Source organism: Balaenoptera physalus (assembly GCF_965194825.1).
Source record: "Balaenoptera physalus genome assembly, chromosome: 9".
Classification (NCBI taxonomy): Eukaryota; Metazoa; Chordata; class Mammalia; order Artiodactyla; family Balaenopteridae; genus Balaenoptera; species Balaenoptera physalus.
In genome coordinates, this window is record NC_138888.1 from 48,060,788 (window position 1) to 48,085,453 (window position 24,666).

Below are 24,666 nucleotides of genomic sequence, written 5' to 3' on the forward strand. Positions count from 1 at the left end.
CATTTATTGTTTGTAGAGTTTCTGATGATGGCCATTCTGACTGGTGTGAGGTGATACCTCATTGTAGTTTTGATTTGCATTTCTCTAATGATTAGTGATGTTGAGCATCCTTTCATGTGTTTGCTGGCAATCTGTATATCTTCTTAGGAGAAGTGTCTATTTAGGTCTTCTGCCCATTTTTGGACTGGGTTGTTTCTTTTTTTGATATTGAGCTGCATGAGCTGCTTGTAAATTTTGGAGATTAATCCTTTGTCAGTTGCTTCATTTGCAAATATTTTCTCCCATTCTGAGGGTAGTCTTTTCATCTTGTTTATGTTTTCCTTTGCTGTGCAAAAGCTTTTAAGTTTCATTAGGTCCCATTTGTTTATTTTTGTTTTTGTTTCCATTTCTCTAGGAGGTGGGTCAAAAAGGATCTTGCTGTGATTGACGTCATACAGTGTTCTGCCTATGTTTTCCTCTAAGAGTTTGATAGTGTCTGGCCTTACATTTAGGTCTTTAATCCATCTTGAGTTTATTTTTGTGTATGGTGTTAGGGAGTGTCCTAATTTCATTCTTTTACATGTAGCTGTCCAGTTTTCCCAGCACCACTTGTTGAAGAGGCTGTCTTTTCTCCATTGTATATCTTGTCTCCTTGATCAAAGCTAAGGTGACCATATGTGTGTGGGTTTATCTCTGGGCTTTCTATCCTGTTCCATTGATCTATATTTCTGTTTTTGTGCCAGTACCATACTGTCTTGATTACTGTAGCTCTGTAGTATAGTCTGAAGTCAGGGAGCCTGATTCCGCCAGCTCCATTTTTCTTTCTCAAGATTGCTTTGGCTATTCGGGGTCTTTTGTGTTTCCATACAAATTGTGAAATTTTGTGTTCTAGTTCTGTGAAAAATGCCATTGGTAGTTTGATAGGGATTGCATTGGATCTGTAGATTGCTTTGGGTAGTACAGTCATTTGCACAATGTTGATTCTTCCAATCCAAGAACATGGTATATCTCTCCATCTGTTTGTATCACCTTTCATTTCTTTCATCAGTGTCTTATAGTTTTCTGAGTACAGGTCTTTCGTCTCCTTGGGTAGGCTATTCCTAGGTATTTTATTCTTTTTGTTGCAATGGTAAATGGGAGTGTTTCCTTAATTTCTCTTTCAGATTTTTCATCACTGGTGTATAGGAATGCAAGACATTTCTGTGTGTTAATTTTGTATCCTGCTACTTTACCAAATTCATTGATTAGATCTAGTGGTTTTCTGGTAGCATCTTTAGGATTCTCTATGTATAGTATCATGTCATCTGCAAACGGTGACAACTTTACTTCTTTTCCAATTTGGATTCCTTTTATTTCTTTTTCTCCTCTGATTGCTGTGGCTAAAACTTCCAAAACAATGTTGAATAATAGTGGTGAGAGTGGACAACCTTGTCTTGTTCCTTATCTTAGAGGAAATGGCTTCAGTTTTTCACCATTGAGAACGATGTTGGCTGTGGGTTTGTCATATATGGCCTTTATTATGTTGAGGTACGTTCCCTCTGTGCCTACTTTCTGGAGGGTTTTTAATCATACATGGGTGTTGAATTTTGTCAAAAGCTTTTTCTGCCTCTATTGAGATGATCATATTGTTTTTCTCCTTCAGTTTGTTAATTTGGTTTATCACATTGATTGATTTGCATATATTGAAGAATCCTTGCATTCCTGGGATAAACCCCACTTGATCATGGTTTATGATCCTTTTAATGTGCTGTTGGATTCTGTTTGCTAGTATTTTGTTGAGGATTTTTGTACCTATATTCATCAGTGATATTGGCCTGTAGTTTTCTTTCTTTGTGATATCTTTGTCTGGTTTTGGTATCAGGGTGGTGGTGGCATCATAGAATGAGTTGGGGAGTGTTCCTCCCTATGCTATATTTTGAAAGAGTTTGAGAAGGATAGGTGTTAGCTCTTCTCTAAATGTTTGATAGAATTCGCCTGTGAAGCCATCTGGTCCTGGGCTTTTGTTTGTTGGAAGATTTTTTATCACAGGTTCAATTTCATTACTTGTGATTGGTCTGTTTATATTTTCTATTTCTTCCTGGTTCAGTCTCAGAAGGTTGTGCTTTTCTAAGAATTTTTCCATTTCTTCCAGGTTGTCCATTTTATTGGCATAGAGTTGCTTGCAGTAATCTCTCATGATCCTTTGTATTTCTGCAGTGTCAGTTGTTACTTCTCCTTTTTCATTTCTAATTCTATTGATTTGAGTCTTCTCCCTTTTTTTCTTGATGAGTCTGGCTAATGGTTTATCAATTTTGTTTATCTTCTCAAAGAACCAGCTTTTAGTTTTATTGATCTTTGCTATTGTTTCCTTCATTTCTTTTTCATTTATTTCTGATCTGATCCTTATGATTTCTTTCCTTCTGCTAACTTTGGGGGGTTTTTTTTTGTTCTTCTTTCTCTAATTGCTTTACGTGTAAGGTTAGGTTGTTTATTTGAGATGTTTCTTGTTTCTTGAGGTGGGATTGTATTGCTATAAACTTCCCTCTTAGAACTCCTTTTGCTGCATCCCATAGGTTTTGGGTCATGATGTTTTCATTGTCTGTTTCTAGGTATTTTTTAATTTCCTCTTTGATTTCTTTAGTGATCTCTTGGTTATTTAGTAGTGTATTGTTTAGCCTCCATGTGTTTGTATTTTTTACAGATTTTTTCCTGTAATTGATATCTAGTCTCATAGCATTGTGGTCGGAAAAGATACTTGACACTATTTCAATTTTCTTAAATTTACCAAGGCTTGATTTGTGACCCAAGATATGATCTATCCTGGATAATGTTCCAAGAGCACTTGAGAAGAAAGTGTATTCTGTTGTTTCTGGATGGAATGTCCTATAAATATCAATTAAGTCCTTTTTTAAAAAGGAGAAAAAACTGAAAAAGCAGTTGAAGCTTTAAATGAGGATAGATTTTTGCTCTATTTCAGCTGTTCAGTGACTGGGCTATTGAGAGTAGAGTATTAAAAACCAAGTGTACCAGGTTCTTGCTTTAATTATTGATATATTCTCAGTCAATTCAATCTTGTAGCTACCGAGAGAGCCACACAACCAAGTATTCCTATTACCATTCTTTTGCTCATCTCACTTTGGGTAAAATGCATTAGCAGAATGAAAGAGGATATAAAAATATTCTCTTCTTACAGTTGAATGGCATTATCCCTACGCATAAATTATAACTTGGAAATTATTGTCAATTCCAAACTCCTAACTTTTAAGCCACATGACAGTCCCTTATGGGATCCTGGTGACCACAAAGAATTAATCAGGCTTCTAGGCATACCTAACACTTAGTTCAGGGATTTGGGCATGCCTCCAGTATTATCTACAATATGGGGACAGAGAGTGGTATCTCCGTGTTAGTATACTGTAAGCCAGAATGTTGCTGAAGATGTCACATGAGTTTAATTGCTGATATTAAACTAATCCTTCCAAAGAAGATCACAGAAAGTAGAAAAAAAGTCAGTCCGTCTGGTCTCTTTTATTGAAGTAGATTACGGGGCGGGGGGGAGGATGCTTAGTTTGAGCAATAAAACAACAAAAGGAATATAAGTTTGAGCCTCTCTGCCTTATGGGAAGTGACTAAAAAACACCCTATGTTTTCCAGCCTTTAGGCTTCAGCCTTCTCCTTTAAGAAAACCGTGCAAAAATGCCACCTCCTCTGAAGAACCATTCTTGATCCATCCCCCACCTCCATGTTAAAAGTAATTTCCCCTTCCTCTTTACTCTCTCAGCATTTCTCTGTACCTCTTCTATACTATGATTCTTAGCACTTTCTACCATATATTATAGTAAGTTACATATGCACCTTAAATGCCCTCACTAAACTCCTGGAGGCCAGCAGTGTCCATGATTCATCTTCTGATTCCCCAAATTGACTGGCCAAGTGCCTTCAGTATAATAGTTGCTCAAGAAAATAGTTCATGCATTCCTTATTTGTTGAATGCCTGCTTTGTGCCACACCCTAAACTGGGCCCTGGGTAAACAGTGCTACATGAAACAGAGAGACAGAATGAATAAATGACCATACCAAGTACTGAAAGCCAAAACGGTGCTGAGTTTTCTGTTTGTGGCATGTGTCCATTCTGACATAATCCTGTCATATACCTCTGATGAACAAATCAGCATTCAGCTTGACATCAGTAATGAACCATGACATCCCTAGGCTGTTCATTCCAGGAGCTCTGTGCTACGGGCGAGAATGCCTTTTAAGCTAAAAGCTTTGTCTTTCCCACTGTATATGGAAAAATTGACTATGCACTTTCATGGAGAAGGTCTAGCTAAGAAATGTTTATATTGGACCAAGCCCCATCTCTAAATCTGGGCTTGTTGCTGAATGGTATTTTGTTTCCTTGGATCAGGGAAGGGGTCTGGAAACATCTGTAACTAAAGTATTGTTTTAAAAGCAGCACAATTTTTCCCCCTCAAATTACAGATAACAAAATTACTTTAAATCAAACATTCTCAGCCTTCCTCATCCATTTCCTTTCATAAATGTGTATTATTTTGCTGTCATTAAAACAGCAGTGCAGAGAACAGAGCTATAGCACTTGAGGCATTGCCATCTCCTTTGCAGTCATTTTCTTTTCACTTTGTGTACTTTACCTTCACTTTTATAAACATGCTTTAACACAGTTAACTATCTGGATCAAAACAGTAATTTGGGGGCAAAATTTAAAAGCTATAAAGAGATAATATCAGGTTGTAAAGTAATTCTGAAACTACCCTTCAAAATTTTTACAAAAAGGAAAATGTGCAGGTTATTTATGCCATTTATCAATGTAAAACTGAATGAAATAAAGATTTAAATTAAATAGTATTTTACCAAAATCACGAAATAAAATTTTAGGGGAGGGAAGTTAGGGAGGAAAATTGTAGGAAACAATACCAAATAACATGAAAAGAATGGAAATTCTGTACCAACTTTGAATCTCATTCATGTTCTAAAAATAACAGAACTTAGGAACAGTTCATGACATTGTAGTTAAAATTTTGTTCGTATAGATTTACCACTTGTTGGAAAAGTTTTTCTGTTATTGTTCTGTTTTAATTAGCTCCCCAAATTGAGGAGCTGAATGGGCAGGATGGTAACTCATTTGCGTTGCTTTCTGTAAGCAGTTGGTGTTTGATATATTTGTTTATTCTTGAACTGTTTGAAAATGGCCCTGTCATCAGAGACCCTGAACAGACCACCACTCTGAAATACTTCAGTCGTGGGCTGAAAATTCATTCTCCTGAGCCTTTTAGGTGCTTGACACATTGTAGAGATGTAAAATGTTAGTTTAATGAATTCTACTGCTCCCATTTTACAAATAAGAACACTTGAGGTAAGATCTCACTGTCATTTGCCTCATAAAATTTGTCTTATAAAATATATCAAAGGCAGCGTGTAGGTTCAACTTACAATCCTAAGTTTTGAGCCAGTCACAAACCCTCTGTGGGATCTAGCCTCTCTCAGTGTTGAAGGGCGATGGTGTTAGTTTCATGGCCCAGTCAAAACTGTAGTGATGGTATTTTATTAGTGCAATTTATAGGTCAGAGTTTTCCTGTTAGGTGGGTCAAGCTGTCATACATTCTGCCCAACCAGACATCTGCTTCTGATTCATAAGGGAAACACCTGCATACCCGCTGGTGTATGTTACACAAAGGGGCATCCTTTCCCAAGGCCCATTGTCAGATCTCTCAAACGAAACAAGGGAGGTGTCAGGGATGCAGCTGGAGGTCATACAACCAGCTTCTAACAAGAGTTGACTTCTCTAATGAGTAATTACATTATTTGCTTCACAGTCTATTTCTATCTGCACTAAATAGAAACTGCTAAAAATTGAAACACCAGTTATAAATTATTATATTTAAATTACAAATAATCGCCATATGCCAGATCTAGTAATTACAGAGGGCCGATGGACAAGGTTTCCTATCTCAGCTGAGCCACACAGAGCAAACCTGAGCAAGATTTAAAAAGTGTTCTCCCCCTCACCTGCCCCCACTTCTCCATCCCATCCCACCCCATTCCCTCATCCTCATGCCTGGGGAGTGGTAGTCAGAACTTTGGATGATGATGGCACTCACCTGTGAAATAAGGGCGATGGTACTACTGGAAATGAGATTCTTGATAAATCTGATAACCATGAGCAGAGTTGACTTTTATCCCAGATAAGCCTGGGAAAGGCAGAAGTGGACAGTGTGGGCCTGTTTGCAGCCCCAGAACAGCCCCCACCATTCTTAACATCCCTTTTTTCATCATCATCAAGAAGTGTGGTTTAGTGGAAGGTGCACTAAGGGTGGCATTAACTTGCTCTATGTACGTGACTTTAGATGAGTCCCTTACTTTTCTCGGTTGCAGTTTTCCAAACTTTAAATACGAGGTTAGATGAAGGAACAACTAAGATCCTTGGCAGCTCTGGAATCCTGTGATTCTATAATACCAATGTACGTATAGTGCCATACATTCACTACATATTCATTAAGCACCTGCTGTGCAAGGCACTGAGGATACAGTGACAAGACAGACAAATCCAGATTCTGTTCTCTGGGAGCTAAGTCTTCTGAGGAAGAAAGACAATGAACCAGTAACTTCAGGGGTCATTGCTGAGCTGTGTCCCATAAAGAAAGACTTACAGCTTACTGAAAAGCTGCCAGTTAAAACAGATAACGCTGGCACAGACACATCCAAAAGGAAGGGAGGAAACTACTAGCTACTGAACCCCTTCTATACCCTTCCATTGGACTTTAACTGCACAGTATTAGTTGATACTCACAACCACTCTAAGAGATAATATGGTGATCACTCCCATTTTTTTCAGAAAGAGAAACTGAGACCTAGCATTAAATAAGCTAGGCCAGGTTACCCAGTAGTAGAACTGGAACTGGAATCAAGACCTCATGCTTTCCACTGCTCCCAGTTGTCTCCAGAGGATGTAACTATAGGGAATTATGGCTCCTGTAAGAAACAGACTGTAGTGCACCACATCAATGCACATAGGAGATAAAACAGTGATGTCTAGAAGCTGGGGGTATCCTCAATGGAAGCATATATGGAGAAGAAATTGATTCATTCACTCAACAAATATGTACAAAACTGAATGGCTGCCAGGTACATGGTTGACAGATGGGGACTTGAACATGGATATACATGTGTGCACTTCTTAAAATGCCAAAGAGTAGATTTTCAACATATTCTGACAATTTGGGGTGCAAATTCTAAAGAAAAATTACCTAAAGAGATGTGCTACAGGGTGGGGGGCGGCGGGGGGCCGGGGAGGATTTGTAAGCTGTTGGAAGAATAAGGGATAAAAAGAGGGACAGAGAGAATACATTCGAAAAGAAAATTTCCCCCTACCTATGAAATGCTCTTAATCTTCTTGATTTAACAATTAACTGACTGCAATTATACTGAGAAACCTATAAAAATTGATACTTGAAAGGGATCCCACCTTTGAATACAAACTCGTTATCTATTTAGATTCCCTAAAAATATGCTCCATCAACTGAACAGGGGAAATATGTCACTTTTCCCAGATTGTTATAAATTATGAAAGAAGAGTCCAAATATGTGAAGTGCAATCCATCTTTAGATGGTGCAGCTTCAGCCTCCAGATGAATAGAAGTCAATTTGCTAACTCTTTTCAGTCCATTACTGGCTATTCCAAACATATTTCTTGTAAGAAGCACTTATATCCATGCTCTTTCCTGACTGTGGCCCCTAATGGACCCACTTAAAAATCTGTTATAACCCCCAAATTAATATTTAGGATGATTACAGCTAAAAAAGACCTTTCCACTTCAACAGAGAATTGTTATCTCCCAAGAGTTGATTAAATGTATATGAAACGTAAAGCTGAGTTCAGGATGTTGGAAGAGATCATGGGTGTGGTTATGGTTTTGCCTGTTTTCAGAGGCTTATGCCTCAGGAAGGCTGAAGAACAGGGCTCTCTAAGGAGGCAAAAAACATGAAGGAGATGCACTGCTCTCCACCAACAAAGCGAGGAGTGGGGCCGCAAGGAAGATGTGATTAAAAAACAGCTGGATATAGATAAACAACAAGGTCCTACTATATAGCACAAGGAATTATATTTAATACCCTGTAAACCATAATGGAAAAGAATATGAAAAAGCATACATATATGTGTGTGTGTGTGTATGTATAACTGAATCGCTTTGCTGTACATCAGAAACACAACATTGTAAATCAACTCTACTTCCAAAACAAAATAACTGGATATAAATAATCCTAAACTTTTAGCCTAGTTCTAGCTCAATCCACACAGTCACAGTAATTTCTGGTATCACATTTAATGATTTTCTAACAAAAGCTGACTTTGCTTCTGTTTTAGTGTTCGAAACCATCCTAATTAGTAAATTAACATTTTTAAATGAGCCTTCAAAGATTTGGTAAAGGCAATTTGATTATTTGAAAGCGGCCTTGGCCTGGACTGTCTGAGAAAGTCAATCAGATGTCATTTTCTACATCTACTTCAAATGGGGACCATTTGAATCATCCCCAGATAAAGAGCTAGCAGGTCAATTATTTCATATTGCTGCTTGAGTACCTTCTCCTGCCACACCCCTGGGAATGAGGGTGTGTTGCTTACTCTCCACTTGCCCACTTATATTCCCCCCAGACCCTAGCTGTGCCTGCCTACCCACCTTGCTCTGCCTCCAGAGGCAGACCCCTGAAGACTCCTCACTCAGGCTCCCCTGCTGAGTCAGAAAGGAGAGTAGAGAGGTGGGGCAGTTCTGCCCTGCTCCCTCTCTGCCTCACCATTGCCTCTTGGGCAGAAGCTGTGACTCCCCACCCCTGCAGGTCCAATGGGGGCATCTCCTTCACAGCTCTGGCCTCTCTGTAAGAGGCGAGAGTAAGAGCTTTCTTTGTTCCTTGGGCCCTAGGGGTGCTAGGCTTCTGTTCCCATGGCCTCTGTATTCCTTGCTGCATTAACCTCCCCATCCATCCATTCTCATGTCTTCCTTCTCTTCACTTGAATCCTCTAAAGTGAATTCTGTTTCCTACTGGGCCCCTGACTGACTGATTGACTAAATCAATGACAAGCCCTCTTTCAAAATTCATGGCTTTTTCCATTTCCTTTCTAGTGGGGGAACCCTTTCCAGAAGTACCTGCTGCAATTAGCTGTTGTAATTTACAAATTATTTTAGTTTCATGTAAAGGAATAATGGAGAAGAGAATATACCCCCAAAAGACTAACCAAGTATAAGAACATAATCTTAAATTCCGTAAGTCAGCTTCATTTCGTTTGAATCATTGCACAGTCTTTTCCCATTCCCCTTTTTCAGCTCCAGGCCAGCTGGAGAGGGCAACCTTTAGCTGAGTTTGTGGGTCACTCTGCCATGTTCTGCCAGTTTAAAGCCAGAGATGCTTGGGGTTCCCACTATTGGCTGTCTTGGTCCCTGAGGAGGCAGGAGTCTGAGTTTGGACTCCAACTCCCCTCTTAGAACAGAAAACTAGCCTGTAAACCATCTCACATGGATTTTAACATTTTAGTTTCTCAGTCATTGGAAAATGGGAGTATTGTGCACTATTTTGAGACTCTTTTACCTCTGCCTTAAATTAGTAAGCCCCAACTAGAATAAGCACCCTAAAAGTCCTCCAGATTGCACAGGTAGCCTAGGACATGTAGCTTTACTGATAGAATAAATTAACTAGTGGAAATCAAATTAAGCAGTCATTTGAACATTTTAGAAGAACCTAAAAGCTGGTGTATGTTTTAACTGAGACGTATACAGACACGTGAAAGGCTTCCACATGGGATGAGGTAGCTACTAGCTGTATGATGAAAAACAAAGGAAGAACAAATTAAGTAAGGAATGTTCCTCTGCTTATTTTTTTTAACTGTGTGTAATGATAATGGTTCATAAAATGAATAACAAGGAAGTTAGGGAAATTATACACAAGCAGCTGAATCTATTGTCATGACCACATTAGTCACTTCCTAGAGATGATGTTTTAGAGACCTTACCAGGTCTAGACATGGAAATCCAATAGCCAGCCAACCTAAGTGGGATCTTTTGTCTTTCTTTCTTTCCTTCCTTCCTCCCTCCCCTCCCCTCCTTCCTTCCTCTCTTTTTCTTTCTTTTTTCTTCCTTTCTTCCTTTTCTTTTTCTTTCTTTCTCCCTTCCCTTTCTTCCTTTCTTTCTCTTCCTTTCTTTCTTTTACTTTCTTTCTTTCTTTTCTTTTCTTTCTTTCTCATGAGCATTTGTATCCCCTCCATGTATGTTAAGAAATAAAATATTGCCAATATAGTTAAGCCCATATATCCTCAATCTCATTCCTCTCCTTTACCCTTAAATTGCCTGATTTCTTAGGTTCCCATTTATTTCTTTTACTTTTCTTTATATGCATGCAGCCCTACACAGTGTATAACACAAAATTATTTTGCATGTTTTAAAATACAATATAAATATCATACTGTTTCTATACTGCAGCTTGCTTTTTTCCTTAATATTATTTTTTAAAGATCATTCATGATTGGAGATCTTCACTTGTGAGATTTGCCAAATTTCTCTCCAAAGTTTTTACATGATTTTCCCTCTCTTGGTTCATTCTTTCCAGGTTCAAATCCATTTTTTCAACTAACATATTTTCAGCACCTACTTGCTATTTGTTAATCACTCTGATAGGTGATAAGGATACAAAGTTGAATAAGACACTCCCTGTTCTCAAGGAGCTCACAGTGATTTCAGGGAGGCTGGAGTGTAGATTAAAACTTGCAATAGCATGTTCCATGTGCTCTAATGAGGTGTGTGCAGAGTGCCACGTGAATGCAGAGGAAGAGCAACTGAGTCTGAGACTGAGGAAAGGATTCATAGGTGATGATGAGGGAAAGGCACCCCAAGACCCTTTGCACAGTACATGCAAAGTCAAGCTGGTCAAGAGAATGGTATGTTGGGGGAGGAGGGAAACATGTAGTTTAATTAGAGCAGAGGGAGCCAAGGTTGAACCTGAAGAGATAGTTAGGATTTTACTGTGAAATAGAAGCCTTGTATGTCATGCTAAGGAATTTTACTTACTCATGTATGCAATGAATGAAGAGCCACTGGGAGGTCTGAAGCAGAAAAGCAGTATGATAAGGTTTTTAAAAATTAATTCTGGTAATAAAGAATGGACCGGAAGGGAGAAAGCCTGGTGACCAAGAGAGTAGAGTAAATGTAATTATGATAATCCAGGAGAGAAACGCCAAGATTCTGACCTAAACAGTGGTATTAGGAACAAGGAGGAAGAGTCATCTTGGTAAATATCTCAGAGGAATAGTGCAAACTCTATGAGGCAACAGTATACAAAGGGTGATAGGAGGTGGGATCAGTCTCACTCAGGTGGAGGCAATAGGGGTGCATTGTGTACAGAGAATTTTAAAACAATAATAAAACTTACTAAACCACAGTCTGCTTTTTATTAGCACTGTGTGCCAGCAATTCTAAATAATGTCCATGACAAAATTCTCCTCCCTGAGAAATCTTTTGTTGTCTAAGTTCTAAGCAGTCGCTGTGGTAACTGTTGAGTTTTAATAATATAACAAACACATAAGCTTCAACTTAGCACATTCCAGTTACTTAACCTTGATAAACATGGTATTCTACACAGAAATTAATTTGGAGAACATCCAGTCCTACCGTCCACATAGATAGAGATATTCATTTAGAGAGTAAATTTATAACAGATCAGAATTGTGTAAGGTCGTTTCTAACTTGAGACTCTAACCTCTGTGATACTTCATTTACCTCCATTTAAACCATACATTTGAAATAAACAATGATAGCAAAGTGCTTGTAAAAAGGAAGAGATAAAACGTGAGTTCTTAAACTTTGTCATTCTATATGCAAACGATTCTCTGATCCTTGCAGAGTTCACTCTTCTGGAAGCATTTCCAAAAACTACATTAATGCAAAATACATTCATGTGATTTAAAAGCATTAATCCATTACTTTTTCCCTTTATGTTCCATAATCTTTATCATTAACTGAGATATAAGGAGAAAAACAGATTGGGGAGAGAATATAATAAGGTCAGTGTGGGGCACATTTAACTCCATGTGCCTACAGAGCTGGAGAAGGACTTGTCTAACAAGTACTTGGAAACAAGAGTGTGGACTAAAAGAGTGAGATCAGGGTTATGTAGAGAGTTTGGGGAGTTACCAGAATATAAATGGAGGCTGAAACTGTGGCAGAGGTTGACCTCATCCAGCAAGAGTGTGTTGATAGAAAAGAGGGATACAGAGGTTATCTTGGGGAACACCTACAATGCAGGGGCAGCAGAGGAAGAGGAACAACCTACCTTCCTTCCCCCCAAATGCTTCCCCCACAGATACTGAGAAAAAGAGGCAGGAGAAAAACCTAAAGTGGGAGTTGTCCTGCAGAGAGAAGAGAGAATTTCAAGGAGGGAATTTCAAAAATATTAAGTACTGGAATAAGAACAAGTAACATTGGAAAAGCAAAGACATCACCCAACAGCTTTGTCAGGGCAGTTTCAGTGGCACCACGGAGACAGAAACTGGATGATGGATAGAGGCATAGGTTGGCATGAAGGAAGCAGAGCCAGTGTGACTGAGTTCTCACTCACCAAGCCTGGCTGGGCAAGAACGGAGGAAAATGAAGAAGAGGCAGAGCTGAAGGAAGGTGTTCTTAGAATCTGAACCTGGGGGAAGAAGTCAGGGCTCATCCAACACAAGACCCAGCACTTAACTGTACGCTGCTTCTCCTCATCCCTGTGGGTGCAAAGAGATGGGTGGCATGTGAGGGAGGGAGGCTAGGTGATGGGACAGAGCCTGCTGGCCACAGGTGTGTAAGCCCCAGAGCACGGATAGAGGGCTAGTCTTTCCTAACAACCAGAGAAGCACTACCTCCTCTGAGGTGGGCAGAGGACATTAGGATGAGTCAAGATAAAGACGAATTTTGAGAATGAGAAGAGAGATAGATAGTATGAGATTTTCCACCCAATGACCTCCACTTTCTCATCAAAAGTGGAAAGATTATCTCCTGAGAATAAATGGGTAGAGTAGAGATTTGGGATGCATTTCTCCTTTCCTACTAATTCACCATAGCATTTCTTCAGTGATGCATAGACCCACAAGGAAGAGCATAAAGAATGACAGGTACTGCTAGTCATATTTTGCTTTGCATCCTGAATGGTCCAGTGTGAAGGTAGCAATGAAGTACACAGGGCACCTCAAGACAGAAACAGGTACATCTACTAGCAATGGAAACTGACAGAATACCCCAACCAGAGAACTCGCCTAAGGAAGCACTGCTGCCTTCCCTGGGCATACTGAACAGAACCCATAGTCAGTTTATAGACAATTAAACTTCCCAATTTCCTGTAAAAAGTAATGGTAATTTAGGCAGACATTTGCAATCCTGTGGGCTATTAAATGGTAATGATCAAATCAGAATATAAAGAGCACTTAGCTCAGGGCTGGTGTCTGTCAATAAATATTCGCTGTTATTATTCACAAAAACCAGTTGAAGAGGACAGAGATGCCTGTCATCTCACAACACTGCTTCCTACTAAGCGGTTAAGGAGTCATATCAAAATCCCCTAAACCTTGTAACTCTGAAGTCATTCCTCTCTCCTTGCTCTTAAGGCTAGCCCTTGTGGTCCGCATCTCTTCCTTTCTTGGAAATGTGTCCATGGCATTTGCCCCAGTAAATTAAATAAAACTGAGTCAGTTTTCAGATATAAAAAAAAATCTGGCAGAGGCTATGTTGTGTAACCACAGCCTGGAAGGCGAGAAGTGAAAAGCACAAGCCAGTTACATGAGGCAATGTGAGGAGGACCCGGAGCAAAAAGCCAGATGTTAGCAGATTTCTTTTTTTAAGAAAAATCGAAGGAAAAAAGGCACTGCTAAAGCCCCATTATGTTTTATAAGTGGCAATCACTACTATAAATGAGCAACTTATAAAGTGTTTTAAATAACTTTTTCAAGGAGAAAATTAAAGAAATTTTCATCAGTATTAATGAACATAATCATCCTCCAATCCAACACTTCAAAAGGAAAATCTTTATGGCTTTAGGGCTCTAAACTTTTCTTGTTTGATCCTTTTAGTTTTACAACTAAAGAGAGCTATTTATTAGCAAGTGTGGTAAGTACTTCATCACAGCCTGAGTCTGTTGGTATCTAAAAGTCCAAATAAGCATTTGATCAAGTGCAGGACTTGAGAACAGTTATCTGAGACCTTTGAGTGGAGCACTGGTTTCCACGCCCAAGAGAATACCCAAAAGACCCATAAAGAGTGCTGAGGAATAGCCACATAAATGTAAAGTAAATGCCATGATAACTATCTCTCCACTCTACAAAATTAAAGGACCTGGCTTAACTGTGGACAAGATAGCAGTGCTGTGCTCCTCAGAATTCCTCGGGACCTAAATCATTGTCTCTAATTCATGTGGTGATTAAATTGAGGGCTGGAGTGTTTTGCAAGTTTGCCACGGAATGGCAGACAGAGCTCCCAAGCAATAAGCACAAAGGTAGCTCTAAGAGCCAACTAGGAGAAACCAGTACCATAGTTTGTGTTCAGCTGATACACCAGCTTTATTTATGCCAATCCTAAGAAAAAATATCTCTGAACTGGATAAACCCCTGAGGAATGTTGAAAACACTTTCCTAATCAAGCTATGGTGAAATCACTGTCAAAATCTAAAAATTAACTTCGCCTATTGAAATGTGGGGAATTTCAATTACGCAAACAAGAGCTTAAAGAGACACAAGGGAGGGTACATGGGTAATTTTCTCTATATTCAAGTAAAGTCAATCAAGAAGGCAACTTGCTAACTGTAACCCACTGCATAATGCGTTTTAACTTATTTTGGCACTTCCATTATAGTTTTGTATATGAACAATCAAAACATGTTAAGTCCTACCAGAAAAAATACAGAGGCAAAGTTATCAATAGCTTAATTCGGGACTGCTTTCCATGTCACATACTTTATCTTTTATTTTTATAGACACAGAAAAAAATAGCCTGTGAAATGCCTACCCATGTAATAAATTCATATGTTCTTAGAAGTCACTCCTCCTCAGCAAAGGCTACATTGCTATTTTTAAATACATTAAATTGAACAATTGGTTCCTATTAGAAGGTCCCTGAATACTATCCGATTCTTAATTCTGCCCAAGTTTTAAGCAGATGGAAGTCAGCATTGTGTAAGATCCAGAGACTCTGAGTAAAGGCACAAAGCTTTAGCTCCTAAGTGAGCATAACATTCAATCTTAAGGTGACTAAATTTTAAGGTGACTAATACACTAAAACAAAAAATGGAATTCACTAAAACTAAAACTGGAGCTGAAATCATTGTTGCCTGGAAACAAGAGAAAACTGGACTGATTATACCCATACAAAAACCTAAGCAGAAACATAATTGAATGTGGGCTGTTAAATTTGAAGAATACTAATTTGGAAGGTAGCAATGACTGTGGATACAAGTGAATGAATTCAGAGAGGTTTTTTTTAAAGCTTTCCACATTAAGCCTTAGTAAATTAAAGCAAAAGTTGATGGATCAAAATTTTACAAGTCTAATTCAGAAAGCAAGATGAGTCAATATTTGTAAAATGTTTGTAGATCCTTGGTTGAAGACACAATGCAAATATCTATTCCAATTTTAGGTCAAATCCTATTAGAATAGGCACAGGGCTGTGGCATGTGCTCTCTATAATGGAATTTTATTATAATTAATTCATTATTTTTGTTGGAACTGGAGATTAGAGTCTGTTTCTCTCTGGGACATCAAGTACCTACTCAGAGATCTCAAGATGTGTCTCACACCCTCAGATGACAACTTCAGGCCCCTCCTAAATCTGGTCAATTTTTGCTATTGTTAGTTTATTTTAACGGGTGATTGGAAACCTCAAATTCCTAAAGAATGCTATGAGAGCATTTAAATTGTTTAGTCAATTGGGCTTTTCAACAGAAATTCTGAAGGTCTTAGAGATTCACTATCTATGTGAAAGTAGTGGCTTGTGGCCAATTAATTGGCTCCTCTGTGACAATATTTGGAAAACACAGTGAGATTTTTATGAGTTTTTAACTTAATATTACTTTGCTTGGTACTCACTTTATTTGATAACTCCAAGAGATTTTTAGAAGTTTGCCACACCCAAAGGATGCAGACTGGACTATACTTCAAAAGAACACAATTTAAGAATTTTAAAGAAAATTCAAAGCATGTTCTGTATGATGACAGTATTGTTGGTTTAAGTCTAGTGTTTTCAAGGAGATTTCTTTGAATGAGGACAAAAATGATCAATCAGCTGTATAAATGTTATCCTTTTTGTTAAGAAACAACCTTAATTATAATTACATCTAGTGAAATAATTAACATTGTGATTATACGATGAACCTCTAGAAATAATGCCTTCTTCAAGGATATCAACATATATATACACTGTCATTTCCAGTTCCTTTAAATATAAGTGGCACATGGATACACCACACTAATTTCCTCCTAAGTTCTATCTAATTCTGATTTCTATAAATATAAAATTAGTCAAGTAAACATATACTGATTTTTACTCCAAGCCAGACATCACACTAATCATAACAAAGTAAGCAAATGGCAATTTTAACTCTTATTCTTCAAAGGCAGAAGTAAATATTATTGATTAATCCAATCTCAGTGTCAGAGCAGGAGGCAAGCTGTAGTAACAGAGTGGCTTAAGAATAGAGAGCTGTAAAAAGTCTACAAGTGATTTAGTGTAAAGCAAAATGACAATGTGGCTGAAATAAGTTGTTTAAAAAGTAAATATTCCCATTCAATGGTTTTTATATATTAGTGATTGTATATATTTTTAAGCATGTATCTATTTTTAAAGAATTTTTTCTGGGGCTTAAAGGAGAGATTTTACATTTTTTATTCATTTCAGCCTGCTCTGGATTGTTTATAACAGCAAAAAATTGGAAATAACCTAAATGCCCAACAAGAAGGGTTTGGTTATTAATGGTACACCAGCAGGTTAAGAGCTCAAATGCAGGAGTCAAACAAAGAATCTAATTTCTGGGTCCACCATTTCTTATCTGTGTTACTTGGCCTGAATAACAATTCCTGTAAGCCACACAGACCGCATCTGCAAAATGAAGGTAACAGAACTTACCTCATAGAGCTATGGTGGGGTAAAAATGCAAGACCTATACAACATGACCAACGCAGTGACTTAGCATGATAAATATTTATGTTCAATTAATTAAAATGTAAATTAAATAAAATTTTTAATTTTATTTATTTATTTACTTACAAGGGGCAGCATGGTATAGTAGAGAAACAAGAAGATTTGGATCAGTCCGAACCTCTTATAAACCTATGTGACATTGGATACATTTCTAATCTTCTCTGACTCTCAGTTTGTTCATTTCTAAAATGCAGGTATTTATACCTAATTCCCAGAGTTGCTGTGAAGAGCAAATACCATAACATGGATAAAGTACTTATCACAATACTTGATACACAGGCTCTCAGTAAATGGTAACCATATTATCATTATCATCATCATCATTATTGTCATTATTATCCTTGTTATTATTATCAATTTTTTAAAGGTTGTGGCACCATCCCAGAAGATACAAATCTCCCTGAGTGCTCTCTAAATCACCCACCCACGTGTTTATACAGCTGTCCGCTGTAGGTCAATCTTATGTGGGCAAGAGGGTTCAGGGTGGCATCTAAAAATTGATTGTAGGACTTCTCTTGCTTACACACACACATATATAATACATAAACACATCTTTGTTTAGTAAATTCTGGAGAATATTTCCAAAGAAAGCATACAGACATTATTCTCCTTGTGAGAAGACTATTCAGCTTTCACAGGCCTCTAAATAGCACAGGTCTTAGAATTACTTAGAGAAAAGATTGTTAACCAAGAGCAAAACTAAAAAATAGCCACACTTTTATTCTTGAAAATATCTACCTTTTAATATTATGACAAAGGTCAATTTTGCCAGTTCTTATAGAATTTCAAGAAGAGATTCAGTAAAACTTAACAGAACTTTCTGCGAAAAAAATGATGACATGTTTTTAGATAAAAGAAACAACCTTAAACAGCTCTTCCTGAGGATACTCAAGCTTCTCTTGAACCACTTAACAATTTACTGTTTCAAGGAATCCTCTAAAGTTCTACAACGCAAGGTCCAAGGTATCCAGTGCATGGGCTCTAGTAATGACATCAGAAGCTCCCCATACCCAGGGCTTCCATTATTCCATATGGTGCCTTTATGTGAATTTTAAAATGGTGCCTCCTCTCTAGATAGATGAGTTAGAAAATACAATCCTTTCAAGTGTACAAAACTCAGCAAGAAAGGAGTTGGCCAGGCTTCCAACCCTCCTTGCCCTCTTGGCAGGGGACCAAGTGACTATTCCACACAACCCTGTCCCTGCCTCCCTTCTCTTCCCATCTCCCATAGTACGAGACCTGAGCCAAATCATCCTTCACACAAGGTGAGAACCTTCCTCTGGTGGGCGGTTAAGTGGATAATGACAGATTCTCAGAGTGAAGTCTCCTCCTAAACTTGGCATAACAAAGATTTCATCTTGTACACAGTCTAGTCAAGGCAGTGGCTGCCTGGATTGTGTTGAGGAACACTGGAGACCCAATCCAGCCCCAGCAGAGAGCGGTAAGCAGGTTAGCAGGATAAACCACTGGTTTCCAACAGCACATACACCTCAGATGTCCTGTCCTGGTCCAAACCATTCAAATCACGATCACAAGTTCATTGAGCAATGAACATGTACAAGGTACTGTGACAGGTGCTTTGAAGCAATCCTTCCAAACCTAGTCTCACACTGAAATCTTCATGGGGCTTTTTAAAAATACAGATCCCTCAAAATTTTTCAGTAAATCTAAAACTCTTCTAAAATACAAAATCTTCCAATTTTTTTGGTGTTTTTTTTTTCCTATGTTGTGATAATTTTATTTTTTAAAAATGAGTCTCTTAATTTAGTCAGGGCCTCAGGCTAATAAGAGATTAGCCACTGTCATATTCACAATGATGCATTTATTCAGGGCAAATCTTAATTTTCTTTATCTTCTTCAGAAGAAAGAGCTGCGAGAATGCCTAAAAGACTTGCACTACTATCAATTTCAAAACACCCTTTCAGAAATTTGATTCCTTGGGCCAGAGGAAGGTCCTTACTATAGCTGATGGTACAAGTGGGTCTTTTCATGTACTGTTTCCAGGCATCTCTACCAGACTCCCTGCCACCACCAGTGTGCTTTTCTCTTCCAAATACACCTCCAATCTCTGCCCCACTCCTTGGAACTCATAGAAACAGAGACCAGAAGGGCGGTTACAGGGGCTGGGAGGGGAGACAGGGAAACGGGGAGAGGTTGGTCAAAGGGTACAAACTTCCAGTTAAAAGATTAACAAATTCTGGTTATCTAATGTACAGCACCTTGATTATAGTTAATAATACTGTATTATACACTTGAGAGTTGCTAAGAGAGTAAATCTTACATGTTCTCACCACAAAAAGAAATGGTAGTTATGTGACATGATGGAGTTGTTAGTTAATGCTGTGGTGGTAATCATTTTGCAATACATACGTATATCAAATCAGCATGTTGTACACCTTAAACTTATACAACATTATATGTCAGTTATATCTCAATAAGGCTGGGGGGAAGAATTAATTAAAATAAATAATTTTTAAAGTACAAAATTTATTTTATAAAAAAAAAAATGTAGATTCTTTGGCTTCACCATCAGAACTATTGAATCAGAAACTCCCCCAATCAGATGTCTGTAACTTGGTCAGTTAGAGAACTCAGAAACCACTGGTATGGAGGCTCCTGAGATAACTAATGCCCTCACTACTGTCATCCATTCCTTTTATAATTAAAAGCCTCCTAATGTCAAAATGCAGGATGCAACACATTCATGAGGCATCAAATCAATGTTATGTCTTAGGACCAGGATATATTTTAAGATAAAATAAAATAGAGAAGCTTAAAGTATATGACACATAGTAAGATTAATTACTGTTTTGTGAGTCTTTTTTTCTTACTCTTGTTTCTGTGAATTCCTTTTTCCGTGTACTGCATCACAGTGAACACATGTATTTCTTGTATTTTGAAACAGAAGGTAGAAATATGTGAAATTAGGTGATGTGAATTAAATGCTTCCTACTGCAATTTTAGCACCTTTCCCTCTCTTTTGTTCCCTAGTGGAAACTGAGAAAAAGGCTTACCATCAACTACAAAGTCTCCATTATAAATTATAAATTGGTCCCTTCTCAGCCTTATTTTGTCTTCACTTAGAAAGACAGAATTTCTTTGCCTTTTCTTCATAGGCAAATGACATTATGCTCTATTAAACTTCCTCCAAATGGAATATGTTAAATTTTAGTTTTAGGACTATGGGGTTTTTATACTGTTTATGGTGTCTAGTGATTCTTTCTCTACAGAGAAAAAAGCAAGAGGAAATGGGTTTGCATAACAGTCAGAGGGATCTCAGCCAGATACAATGAAAAGTTTCCTGGTAGCCAAGACAGTACAAACTACGAGTCAATGGCGGGTGTGATGGGAACCCTCCTCCTCTGTAAGTTTGTGGAAACAACCCAGATTCTTATCTGTCTGGAATTCTTTAGATGTAAATCTGTCTGATAGGCAAGGAGTGGACTTCCAGGCCTATGAGGTCATTTCTGCCTTGCAGCATTGAAACATTCCAAAGAAACATAAAATACATATCCATAAGCCCAATGGCATAAACCAAGAACAATCTCACAAAGTTTCTCAACCTGAGCACAAGTGACGTTTGGGCAGGGCAATTCAGCAAATGCAAGATCGGTTAACATCACCACAACCCACACCTCTGGGTTGAATTATCTCACCACTGGAACGAAGGAAAGCAATGTGTTTCTCGCAGTTACGAGGACAAATGAAATATAGGAAGAGCGCCCACGAAGGACCTGCTAAGTGTAAGGACTCATTAACTTCCTTACCCCTCCCTTTAAAATTTTAGGATCTGAAAAGCGTATTTTTTTAAGAGCTCAAGTTTATGAAAGACACATCTCTAAGTTGTTCTGCCACAGCCAATAATTTCTGTACCCACAGGTCTTTATTCATAGGGAGCGTGATGCAGTGCCTCACCCAAATAGTTTGGATTTGTTTTGTTTCGGATTGGAAGAAAACATTAGAAAATTTCTCCTTCACTGTTACCTAAAATCTTCTTATACTTCCTCACAGTGGTACACTGTGTTAAAGGTGCTCCTGTTCTGCCGAGAAGTGACAGGCGTCCCCGCGGCGCAGGAGAGGAAGAGACGAGCTCCTGCCGCGAGAACGGCTACGCATCGCGAGAATTGGACGCCATTTGTTCTCGTGGTGTCCGGGCCGTGGCTGATCTGCCAACCTCGGCAGGACCCCCCGCCCCCAGGCTCCCCCCGCCCACCAAAGAAAAGAAATGAAAAGAGAGGCAGAAAAGATACATAAAGAAAATTGGATATACATCATTGAATGGTAGTATAAATAGTTCATGTTAGTATGTTCTGTAAAGAAATATTTAGATCATTTACCAATCATCTCCTCTTACTCCTCTCAGAAAATGATGGCCAGAATTGATCTTTTCGGTCATGAAGATGCTTTTGTTGTGTCTGTTTCAGAAATGCGACGCCGGATTCTTTTTCGCCCAGTCGGGAGAATGTTTGCCCTGTGACTGTAATGGTAATTCCAACGAGTGCTTGGATGGCTCTGGACTCTGTGTGGTAAGTCGGGGTCATCTGTCACTTCTCACATATTGCAGTGAGCCTTTGCATCTTGGGTGGGGATAAAATATTCTTCCTGGATGTTTGAGCTACCTAGGAGCAAACTGCTAATCAGGCTTTCCTTTTACCCTTCACTTTTCCTGTAAAACACCTCATATATAAACTGCATATGACTGTAAGTGGTCACCAAGGTGTCTGTCTGAATGTGCGTGTGTCCCTAGCAGTAACTGCCCCACCACCCTCGGCAGCTGGTTTCCTGCTAACGGCCATTGGTGATGGGCTTGAAAATAATACACAGAGGAGGAAATCATCCATCCAAATTCCTCTGTAATAGTACAGTTTGCCATATGTTTGGCTTCACTCCACATAGACCAGGGGAATAAAACAGTTGTTTCATAGCCTATTTTACAACTTAAGATAGTCAGGTCTATAGATCAAAATTTGTTTAACAAAAAAAAAAAAAAAAAAAAGTTTAAACCAAATAGCTAATAAAAATGAAAGCTTTGGCGTTATGGTCTTTGTAACTCTGTAATCAAGCCCCCAAAGAATTTTTTTTTTCCTTAACTGAAATGAATTTTCCAATAGACAGTGAAACACGATAGAGATTTATGAAGGAGAATGAGAAACCTTTTAGCAAAAGTACGTGCTACGTATTTCCCATTTTCACTAAAGGGACTGACAACCTAGTGAAAATGGGGATTGAAATATTTACCAGAAGTGGCTTCAGTAGAGGTCATAGGAGACGTTTTTAAAGACTTATGCCCTAAGATCATGTTTTCCTTCATGAGCAATACTATTACACAGCAGTGTAATAGTAGAAGTTCCCATGAGGCAAAGAGGCTTTCCAAAACTGCAAGAATATTTTTGCATAAACTGCAAGAATACTTAAATATACCTACCTACCTCAAAATTAGCATAATTGTCTGTATTAAGCAGATAATTTCGATTATAAGTGGTCTTCAGGGTGTGTACTTGAAGGTGTTATTTTACTCATGTATTACAATTAAGATGCAAATTAGAACGTTTCCATTTATTTTAAACCTAACAATTCACATTTTTCTAGGGACAGAATTAAGTTGCAAACACTAAACGTTGCTAACTCTTTGTAGTGTTTGTTTAGTCCAGGCGTTTCTGTTTTCCCCTTCCCCCGTCTTCTTAAATAACCATTACATCCAGGATGTCCTCTGTAGCAGTGTAGGCACCCGCAGCTGCCAAAGTCTACCCCTTTCTAATGCTTCCAGCTCCGGTTTCCTGTTATTTTAATCCCAGTGACATTTGAAAAGAAAATCCCATGGATGCACTTGAACTAATAACGTACATCTCTGATAATTTGACCAATTGAAGGCTCTTTGTCATCTAGTTTATTTAAATATAAGACAACAAGGACTGGCCAGCCCATCAGCTGCTGTTAGGCAGTCAGTAAGATGGAAGACTGAAATAAATTAAAGGGGAAAAATGTCCCTCCTGCTAGTGCCTATGGAGGCCTACGACAAAACTACTGTTCGTTACAATGACCTGGTCAGAATAAGAGCTATCATGGTTTTATCTTTGACCTGGACTTGAGCTTCTGAAGGGGGCAGTCATCACGTGATTCCTTCATAGCTCTTGGGACATACGAAGTTCTAATAAAAGTTTGGGGATGGGCTAGGGTATAAACATTTATATGCACACTCAGGGAAGTTGCCGATCTTCCTGCAGTTACTTTGTTCCAAGATAGAACATTAAAAAAAAAAAAGAAAATAGCCATCTTACTTCTCAGCTTCTGCCCTGTAGCCCCAGCTTCTTGTCATCGTTCAGGGAGCCAGAGAAGACACAGCGGCTCCACCTGAACACCTTGCAGTTCACTGTGGGCACCAGAGTTTCAATCAGTTCTTACAGTTTGCCTGGCCTAACTCATTTCTCCCATGTTCCATAAGCAACCAAAAATAAATGGCCTTCTTTTATTTCATTTGGTTTTATTTTGAAGGCTTGTAATGCCTCTGTCTTATCTTCCCCTCTTTGTTTCTAATTCTTCCTCCATTCCCATGATCAATTTCAATTGGACCTTATATTTTACAGACTGATTTTAAGGAACTAAGCCATTTGACAAAATGTATAGAGTAAACAAAGTTATGCTACCATTTCAGACATACCAAAAAATCTTAAGAGATTTCTTCGCAAGAGGAATGCCAACTCTTCAAATGCAGAAAGGTGGCTAAGTGAAAAGTGGATTAACTAATGAAATCCAGTATGCATTGGTTGTCTTTCCAAAGGGCCACTTTGCATCTTATCAAAACTGGGGCTTTGGGCAGGGTTCTCAGTGGAGTCAGCTAGGCAGAGCCTTAAAGGCCAGGCAACTCCAGTGGGCATGGCAGACTCTCTAGGAAAGCTCCCGAAAGAGGCATGAGAAAGGATTCAAGGTGTAGAAACAAACAGAAGCAGACAGGTGGCTAGTGATAGGAATGCCTGGTCACTGATAACCTATAGTTTATCCCCCGGTCTAGAGGCTAGGTACAGAGAACCAAGAAGAGGCCATGACTAAGGCCAGTTACCATCTAAAGAACTGGTGCTTCATCATTAGGAGAAAGCGTGGAGCCCACTGACCAGAACTAGAGTGGAGAAAATCTGACTTGAAGTTCACCACTGGCACGGGCTCCTCAGGTTCCTTTTGATTAAGCATTGGTTTATCTGTTGATTTCATTTATCCACTTAACAAATAAGCATTTTTTGAGTACCACTTATGTGCCTGACACTATTCTAGGATCTGGATTAAGTGGTTTCCACTGTGTGGACTGAAGGGCTGTAGGGACAGAACACCTACTTGAAAATGCTTGTGGACGTGACCAACATAATGAAGTTCAAAGTACGAGGACCAGGGGCGCTTCAGAAACACATGCAGAGACCCCCACCTGCTCAGTGACAATCAAAGAAAAAAAATTAAAAGATTTTGAGGTCTGTGCCAGCATTTCAGGAAAAAATATAAA

General features: G+C 38.6%; 1 protein-coding gene across 1 annotated transcript in view; it reads left to right on the forward strand.

The window, feature by feature from the left end:
* Nucleotides 1-24,666, forward strand: part of LAMA4 (laminin subunit alpha 4) — a 145,574-nt gene that overhangs the window by 17,752 nt on the left and 103,156 nt on the right. The window contains exon 2 of the mRNA XM_082474319.1: nt 21,602-21,703. Within this exon, the coding sequence (XP_082330445.1) occupies nt 21,602-21,703 (102 nt within the window). The remainder of the gene's footprint in view (nt 1-21,601; nt 21,704-24,666) is intronic.